The 10,234-nt window shown below is 37.8% G+C and overlaps 1 protein-coding gene across 1 annotated transcript in view; it reads right to left on the bottom strand.

Moving 5' to 3' along the window:
• Positions 1-7,111: 7,111 nt before the first annotated feature.
• The window catches only part of LOC145671012 (corepressor of RBPJ and splicing regulator), a 44,285-nt gene continuing 41,162 nt past the window's right edge, over positions 7,112-10,234 (bottom strand). The window contains exon 7 of the mRNA XM_081739657.1: positions 7,112-7,776. Coding sequence (XP_081595783.1) covers positions 7,140-7,776 — 637 coding nt within the window. The 3' untranslated portion in view covers positions 7,112-7,139. The remainder of the gene's footprint in view (positions 7,777-10,234) is intronic.

Here is a 10,234-nt window from a genome sequence, read left to right as displayed (position 1 = left end):
GTAGAGGCTGAGTAACTATGTTTAGTGCTTCACTATGGTTTGGTAGAGAACTGGTCTGTGATTCTGCCATAAAAACTACAAGAGTATCACTGAAACAATGACCACGTTTCAATTTTTACATGAGTCACATGTTTTCGAAACAAGACCACAAGTGTTGCTGTTATAAGTTGTGACAGAGGATATGACTCAGCACATGGATTGTTAGCAATATGAAACATTCTTCAACAGCTGCATTCACAGGCAGAGATCATCATTATTGAAGCCCGGAATTAATGGCAAAATGCCATAAGTGCCATTATTGCAATTTTCATTATATTTTTAGGAAAAGTGCAATTTCACAAGTTAGAAGCAATTTGTTGCCATTGTCACAGGTTTCCTCTTCCACTACTCTTTATTTACTCATGAATGACAGCATACCACAGATCTGAGTCGCTCTTATCTGGCCAAGCGATCTCGGTGTCTGATAATAACTGGTCTATTTCCGTTGGAGTGTGCCAAGTGGAGGGGCGGGGTTGCTAGTGTGTATTCAGTTCTTGGAATTTTGAAGCAGTGTTCGGTTCTTGGAATGACAAACGAAGATGCTTACTTTCAAGAAGCAGCCAGGTGGGCAGTCATTGTGAATCTTAGGCGTGCGTGATACAGAACTGGTATTTATGTGCGTTTCAGTATTTCAAGATGCCTATAGTTGGTCTTTCTTGGTAACAGAAGTTGGAAAAATATGTGAGTGAGTTAGAACGTACTGTGTTTTCAACAGATGGTTCTGTACTGTTTTGTAAGTTATGTGAAACTGTGGTTTCCGCTAAAAAGCGTATTTTGTAACACCATATAAGCACTGCAAAACACAATTCTGCAAGGACATGCAAATTAGCTGATGAAAAGGTTCAAAATCTTCTTAAAACAGTCACGAACCCGCTTCGCGTACTAACAGTTTTGCGAATGATCTGTGTGAAGCTCTAATTAACGCGGACATTCCTTTATGGAAGTTAGAAAATGTTTCCTTTAGAAACTTTCTCGAGAAATACACAAAATAAAAAGTTCCAAGTGAATCATCTTTGAGAAAGACACATTTATAGCGCGTGCAGCAGAACTATTGACGATATCCGTAAAAGTGTTGCTGACAAAAATATATGGATTTCAATTGATGAAACTTGCGATATTCTAGGACGTTCCATTCCCAACGTTGTAACTGGAACTTTGGGAGGGGAAGAAGGCACACAAACATTTTTTGATTGCATCAGAAGTTCTGGAAGAAGTAAATGGCACGGCAATTGCACAGGTTTTTACAAAATCGCTGAGTATTCTGTGGCCAGAATGTGTAAAATACAATAAGGTCCTTCTTTTGTCACAGACGGAGCTGCATACATGAAAAGTGCAACAAAAGGTTCTATTCCCACGTATGCTGTATGCCACCTGTCTGGCACATGAGCTATATAGAATTGCAGAGGAAGTTCGTTCTCATTTTCTTTACATTGACCTTCTTGTGTCAAATGTGAAAAAGATATTTTTGAAAGCACCCTCGCGAACAAGTGCGTTTCGCGAATTAGCCCCTGAACTTCCGCTTCCACCACAGCCTGTCTTAACGAGATGGGGTACATGGATTACAGCTGTTCTCTATTATGCGAACAACTTTGAACCCATAAGAATCATTGATACTTTTGATGAGGATGATGCGTCTTCAATTAAGGTTGGTCAAAGTTTGCTTAAGAATAATTCCTTGAAAAAGGACTTAGTGTTCATTGCAACACATTTTGCAAAGTTACCAAATGCTATTGCCAAGCTTTAAAAAAAGACACTCGCTAGTTCTCTGAAAATCTTCAATGATACTCTCAACGATCTGAGCGTTGTATCTGGTGACAAGGGCGAGTACATTCGGCGTAAGTGTGATCGTGTTGTAAGTGTTAATCCAGATTTGGGAAAACAGAAGGACATCGCTAGTGTTATGAAAGGTGATGCTGATACAACTGTTGACAGTGACATGGATCCTTCCCAAATTACATGTTTCAAGTATGCTCCAGTGACATCTGCAGATGTGGAAAGATCATTTTCACATCTAAAGCGAATTCTTTCTGACAGGAGACAGTCTTTCCTTTGAAAATCTTAAAAAGATGTTAATAATTTCAGAGAACAAAAATATGAAAAACATTTCGTGAGTGAAAATAAACTGCTAGTGTAGTGTAAAATGACTTCACTTTAGTATTTCTTGTGTTTTGAATGTTTGTGCTAATGTAAACGCGTGTGAATAAAATGTGATGGTGTTTTTTTAAGTTATTGTTTCATTGTTACTATTGAAGAATGGCGAATGAATTGTTAGATGTCGTCCCTTCACGGGTTGTGCAAGTTTCCAGAATTTTAAGTGATAAGTACAAAGAGCAAAATGAAACATTTTATTCGATTAGTAAACGAATTATAGCCTATTATAGCTTTTACATATTTTAGTATCTATTTCCCCCCCCCCCCAAAAGTTCATGATTGCTTGTTTATTTTATTTTGCCATTTTACTGCCATTTTTAGGTGTTTATTTTGCAATTTTGTCAGCCATTTTCGGGCTTTTATTTCGCCATTGATTCCGGGCTTTAATCATTACTACCACCTAGCCATTAAAAATCGTTATAAACTGTTTGAACTGACAAAGTCACTTGTGTCAATGGAATGGGTATACAACGCCGCTAGTCATGGGAATGGACCTTGCACTGGTGTAGAGGGCCTGCTGAAGCACCATGTTACAAAACAATCTTTCCAGCACAAGTACAGTTGCAATTTAGAATGCCGAGGATTTCACAACAGTGATAAAATAATACACATCACCAGCCCTTATCTTATTGCCCAAAGAGGAAGTGGAAGAATTTCGTAAGCAGAAAATAGAAGGATGGTCTAACCAAAGTAAGGAATTCAGAAGTCACTGGATTTCACTGTGATGGGTGTCCTTATATTTCATGAACTTTAAAGAGGAAAGAAGAAATTTCATGCCCCAGAAAAAGCAGGAGAATATTCAGATTCATAACCTACAGAGATGTTTGTGGCTTGTGTGCATGCCTGTGATTGGTGGCTTGCAGAGGCTATAGATATCAGTTGTGAGTTAAATTAAATTGTCGTGAACTCTCTGTTACACCTGGACTAGCTGCTGGAACTCGCAATGTTTTAAAGATTGTGAATGCCCTTTTCCTATTGGTTCAATGTCAAACGAAGATACTGATGCAACTGAACAGATTTTTAGTTCGATGAATTGCTAATTTCAGTTCTAAGAAAGCACACAAGTGCTCTGAAACCTGTAATATATTTTAGGAGCTTTAATGTGTTTGAAAGCTGTGTCTGTTACTTATCTTTACATAGAATTAAAATGCCATGTCTATTAAAATTTTGATTTCATGAGACCAATATTTGAGAGTGTGGTAACGGAACTGGTTTAATATATGCAACATTTGCAATTGTTTATAAATCCTATTTTGATTTCATGAGACCAATATTTGAGAGTGTGGTAACGGAACTGGTTTAATATATGCAACATTTGCAATTGTTTATAAATCCTATTTTGATTTCGCGAGACCAATATTTGAGAGTGTGGTAACGGAACTGGTTTAATATATGCAACATTTGCAATTGTTTATAAATCCTATTTTGATTTCATGAGACCAATATTTGAGAGTGTGGTAACGGAACTGGTTTAATATATGCAACATTTGCAATTGTTTATAAATCCTATTTTGATTTCGCGAGACCAATATTTGAGAGTGTGGTAACGGAACTGGTTTAATATATGCAACATTTGCAATTGTTTATAAATCCTATTTTGATTTCATGAGACCAATATTTGAGAGTGTGGTAACGGAACTGGTTTAATATATGCAACATTTGCAATTGTTTATAAATCCTATTTTGATTTCATGAGACCAATATTTGAGAGTGTGGTAACGGAACTGGTTTAATATATGCAACATTTGCAATTGTTTATAAATCCTATTTTGATTTCGCGAGACCAATATTTGAGAGTGTGGTAACGGAACTGGTTTAATATATGCAACATTTGCAATTGTTTATAAATCCTATTTTGATTTCATGGGACCAATATTTGAGAGTGTGGTAACGGAACTGGTTTAATATATGCAACATTTGCAATTGTTTATAAATCCTATTTTGATTTCGCGAGACCAATATTTGAGAGTGTGGTAACGGAACTGGTTTAATATATGCAACATTTGCAATTGTTTATAAATCCTATTTTGATTTCATGAGACCAATATTTGAGAGTGTGGTAACGGAACTGGTTTAATATATGCAACATTTGCAATTGTTTATAAATCCTATTTTGATTTCGCGAGACCAATATTTGAGAGTGTGGTAACGGAACTGGTTTAATATATGCAACATTTGCAATTGTTTATAAATCCTATTTTGATTTCATGAGACCAATATTTGAGAGTGTGGTAACGGAACTGGTTTAATATATGCAACATTTGCAATTGTTTATAAATCCTATTTTGATTTCGCGAGACCAATATTTGAGAGTGTGGTAACGGAACTGGTTTAATATATGCAACATTTGCAATTGTTTATAAATCCTGTTCAACTTGAAAGTGAAAGTTCTTTTTAGGACACGGTACTAATCAACCATCACAAAATGAATCTTTTTTGGCACTGGCTTTTTGAAAAAAAAAAAAAATATAATAAAATAAATAAATAAATACATAATAATAATTAAAACTTCAGAGGCTACAGCACGAGAACTTGGACACACATTTCCAAACGTAAAATATAGTTTTAATTAGTAAGGAGCCCGATGTGTCATCTTTGTCGGCCTGTATCTGTGGCTAGAATTTTTTTTTTCAAAGACAAAACCAAACCAAACAAACAACAAAACAAGAGTTTCTTACTTTGTCCTTAATTTTTAAAAATACGAAGGTAAGATTCTTTGCCAGCCTGAATTGATCTGGACTATGTCGTTGGCAATACCTGTATGTCTCTTACATCCAATTATTATTAAATTAGCTACACAACTGTATCCGCATTTCATTACTGACTTTGTAACAAAACTCATGATATTAAGTATACTGTGTATCTGCAGTGGTTTTATGATGAATAGTGCTAATCTAATTCGTTGTCTAATCTTTAACAGGCAACTTTACTCTCCTTTCCATTGTTGTTGTTGATTTGGAGTTAAATGTACCTCTTCAGTGGTGAGGCTATATAAGACGTGGACCTATTGCTTAACGTGGATTCCTCATGAGCTTCTATCGGGAATCGAATCCGGATTTCTTGCACTTAAGGTGTATATGCTAGCCATATAGCCACGAGAGAGGTCGGCTCCTTCTTTTCATTTTCAGTAGTTACTTTAAAGCTATAATTAATCTTATTTTCTTATTCGAGAGCGGTCACTAATGTTGGAAGTTCTACAGAAGTTGTTTCTCATCTATGGTGACGAAATTACACACCTTGTGCAGCACCACCAAACGGGAAGAGAAGGAAGCTGCCAGTCGTGTGGGCACCTTGAACCAATGACTGTGCGTGACTGGTGTGGTCGGGACAAATGTCGCCGAAAATAAGTGCTTATTGGGTGGGCTACATAGTTGTCCTTTCCGACGTGAACTACAGTTAGAGTGCTATTATCAAAATGTGCAAGAAGCATGTGTTTAAAAATGGTGTATCACGGGTGTTGAAGGCGACAGGTAAGGCGAGGCGTGGGATGATTCCTGTGGGGCAGATACAGGCCAACCTCCGGCCTACCATTAACTGCACACGAGCTAGGATTCGGGAAGTCGGGGCTCTGGTCACCAGGGAGAATCTATTTACACAGAGGAGTATCGCGAACCGGTTACAGACATCACTGAAGACAGTGCATATCATCATTCACTGCGATTTGAGGTTGGTAAGGCGACGGAAGGGGTGTGTTCATAAGCTCTTGCCAAAACACATCCAGGAACGTCGCAACAACTGTCGAAAGCTGTATGAGCGGTACCTGGCCTGTGAAAAGTGGAAGTTTGTTGTAACATTGGACGAAGCATATGTTTATCTGGATGATTGTCACAAGCCACGTGCAATTTTTTATCGATCGACAGGTTCGAGGGACTTTCAAAGATGGTTCACTGAATGCAAGGAACGTTTTGGCACAGGTTTCATGCTTATTGCTGGATACTCGTACCAGAGCAAACTGACCATACATCGTGTAGCCAAAAACACGAAGGTGAATTGGGAATATTATCAGGCTAATGTTCTGACACCCGTTTATCGCCATGACATTCCCCATCTCTACGGGAGGGACAGGAATCGTGTGTGAGTGCATCAAGACAAGGCGTCAAAGTCACACATCTCGCTTAACCCGTCTCTTCTTCTAACAAATGGCAGCAGAAACTGGAATTCGTACCATTCCATTCACAGATATTCCTGTGAAGTATCCTGATGCGTCACCGATTGATTTTTGCGTCTTCGACCTCCTGAAATGAGCCTTGTCCCACAGGAGACCCCATCGTTGAAGGGCTATGGATAGCCTGTCAGCACGAGTAATTGCGGCCTGATATGACTACACTGTGCCCAGTCTCCCACAGTGGAAACTTCACTGTCGGGCAATTGCCCAGATGCAGGGCAACCAAACAGAACACTCTCGATGGTTTCTCTTAAGTGCAGGTTGAAATCGTCACCATAGATCGGAAACAACCTCTGTACTAAGGTTTGCTTCAACTCTTTTCAACGTAGACGCCTACAAATCAGACATAAAATACAATTTACTTTTCCCATTGCACATTCCTGTCACAACACTTTCAGCTTTGATTTACGTATTGATTGAGCCTATTATATATATTAAAGAAAACACACGTTGCGGGAGATAACGAAATATATTTTGGGTATTGTTTGCAATCATTCAACATCCCGTATTAACGAAAAGAGCGCTGATTCAACTCTCTTTATCAGTTATAAACACTGACACCCCTTTACCATACGTGAATATAAGAAACTTCACCATAAATACATTAGTATTATATCATATATATTATATCTATATGTATATATACACACACACACACACATACACAGCACTGGAATCGCACATCAATCCCAATAAAAACTCGCATAATTACTTCCATTGTCTTTTTCTTCTTCTTTTTTTTTTTTTTTTTAAAAAAAACAAAGCAATTCGCCATTATTTTAAATTACTTTGATTTGAATTTCTTTGATCTTTTATATTCAGACGAACTGCTGTCTTCATCACTGGATGAGTGTCTCTTTGTACCATGTCTGCTTTTCTCTCCGTTATACCGGTCTCGGTCTCGGTCCCGGTAATCTTTCGATCTTGATGATTTTCCGTCCCGTTCTTTCTTCACGTCATAATCACTTCGGGATCTATCCTGATAAGATTTCACTTTTTTGTGGTTCTCACTTGAAGACACGGATGAAGAGGATCTTTTTGATTGATAAACATCGTCCTTACGTGAAAAGGCACGATCTTTGTGGTTCTGTTGTTGTTGGAGAGAAGACAAATCACGTTTATCGTTCATACTCATAAATTCAATCCTTTTGTCTCCAAGAACTTCATCTAAGACACTGTTTCTAGGATGGCTGACGGCTTCGGAATTTGAACTACCAGATGGCTTACTCGAATCCCGTTTTTTTGTAGCATGTTTCTCGGTGACCTTTTCTTTATCCTTATTCTTCTTTTTCTTTTTATGTTTATGCTTTGATTTTTCCTCCTCTGAAGAACTGGAAGAGTCCGAATGTTTTCGCTTCTTTTTCTTCGCCTTTTTCTTCTGATGTTTGGATTTATTTTTCTTCTCAAGCTTTTCAAGTTTCCTACAAAAGATACCAGAGAACACAATATTACTTACAGAACACAAGAAGTTGTTTTTATATACACACAAATACATATTCCAAATATCAAGTAATTTAGAAATTATTGACCCTTTTGCACCAGAGATGGGTGAGTTGAGTTGAATTGATTTTGAGTTTAACGTCCCTTTCAGCAGCGAGGCTATATAAGACGGGACCTACTGATTAACGTGGTATTCGAATAACATGAGCTCCCGCCGGGAATCGAACCCGGGTCTCTCACGCCAAAGATACGTACGCCAACCTCTTAGCCACGAAGGAGCTCTCAGAGATGGTGTTAGTGTCTCAAATTTCAGAGTTTATGAGTCGCAGTGGGTCAGACCTATGTCATTTAACAGCTGACAGTTGAGCTAGTATATGCGCAAAAGTGGTGGAATTCTTGTACGCAGGCATAAGGTATTGCACCGTGAAGATGAGTAAACTTCCTACAAAAATATGCTACCTTTTAAAATTTTATTTCTATAAAGGTGCAAATGCAGTGCAGGCCCGTGAAGAAATTTACAATGTTTATGTGCACGTTATGTTATCAAAAGCAACAGACAAAAGAAAGATGGTTTAGTCGCTATTGTTCTGGAAATTTCGATATCGAAGATGCTCCTCGCAGTAGGTGACCAATCACAGCAAACGTGCATAATACTCTGGCAAAAGTCGAGAAAGACCGGCATGTAAGCAGTAATGACATATCCAATGACCCAAACATCTATCATCAAATATTCTTACACCATTTGGAGAAAACTGGCTGAAAATAAGAAGCTCGACGTTTGGATGCCACCTGATCTGGTTCAAAGACATTTACTCGATCGAATTTACATACGCAAACCTCTACTGAAACGAATGAACTCGAGCTACTTCTGAACCGGTTGATCACGAGTGATGAAAAGTGAATACCCACGACAATAATATGCGAAAAAGATCGTGGTCGAAGCGAGAAAACCCAGTTTGTGATAAAGCCCATACTGACGCCTAGGATGATTATATTGTGCATTTGATGGGAATGGAAGAGCATCGTGCATCATGAACTGTTACCGCCGGCCAAAACGATACATTTGGACTTGCACTGTCAATAATTAATGCGAGTGCACCTAGCAAGTCAAAAGAAACTAGTCGGAACTCGTCAACAGAAAGTGTATACCACGCTGACAACGCCAGACAGCATATATTTTTAACGACTTGACAAAAATTGTGAGAGCTTGGGTGGAAGGTTTTAATGCATCCAACATATAGCAAGGACCTGGCATTGTCAGACTACCACTTGTTTCGGTTTCTTCAGAACTTTATTAATGAAGTTAAGTTATTTCAACAAAGGCCTGCAAAAAACTGCGTGTCACAATTTTTGACCAGAAACCATGTTAAGTTCTACAGTGGCGAGATTATGTTGTTGCCGGAAAGACGGCAGAAAGTCATCGAACAAAATGGTACCTATGTGGTTATATAATGCTATTATCACATCACAATAAACGTGTTCTCAATTTTGACCTCCAAAGGCTCAAAACTTCTAGATAACCTGATACTAACTAAATACTTCACATTAATATATATATATATATATATATATATATATATATATATATATATATAATCTACGTAAGGTGCACTGCCATTGCCAAATGATACGTACTTTACACAATTTTTCGTCATACTGTTACAAATGGACAGAAAATCGTTGCAAAATGATAAGAACAGGTCATGTTCAGCTAAACTGCACATGAGAAGGTTACTGCCAATAAACCCAGAGGGAGCTAGATGACAAGATATACCGCAGGATAGATCTACAGTAACGTTCTGTGTGGAGAAATTAGCATATAAAGGTGTGGTGTTAATGAATTATGACGTCAACTCAAGGCGAAGCGCCCAAAAATTTTCTGAGATTTGATATATTGTATGGTACGAATAAATTTCCCGGAAGGCTACGGAAACTAATTCCGCGACAGAAAAGAGACGCTGTTCGGAACCTAAGTGTTAGTGAAACATCCATTGCACAGACGTAATGTGACTCTCGTATCCGCGTGCATAAATCTACGCTGTAATACTATTCTGCATCTTTTCTGAAATTTCCAAGCTACTAAAGAAGACACAAGGCACTGTCGGAACTGTCTGATATTTTCAACTTAAGGTGTGTCATTGCTAAATATTAATACGTGTCAGCTTATTTCATTAAATAAATATTTGTATGTTATCTCGACACATATTTTTCCTCATCGATGTCATACACAAATCATGTTTTCTTTCTCTATTCTTACAACAATAAGAATTTTTAAATGACTGAAATAACGAAAATATCTTTTAAGAAAATGTTGAATTATGCAGGAACAAGTCGCCGAGCAAGAATAATGAGCAACAAGAAGATTGAACCATCGTACGATATAGTTTGCTGCGTAATATGGAATACGTATCTATGTACACAGATATCAACTGCAGAGCT

This window comes from Thermobia domestica, chromosome 15 (assembly GCF_964235325.1).
Source record: "Thermobia domestica chromosome 15, izTheDome1.hap1.1, whole genome shotgun sequence".
Lineage (NCBI taxonomy): Eukaryota > Metazoa > Arthropoda > Insecta > Zygentoma > Lepismatidae > Thermobia > Thermobia domestica.
The sequence above is the reverse complement of the archived record's forward strand: the minus strand, read 5'-3'. Positions and strand labels throughout refer to the sequence as shown.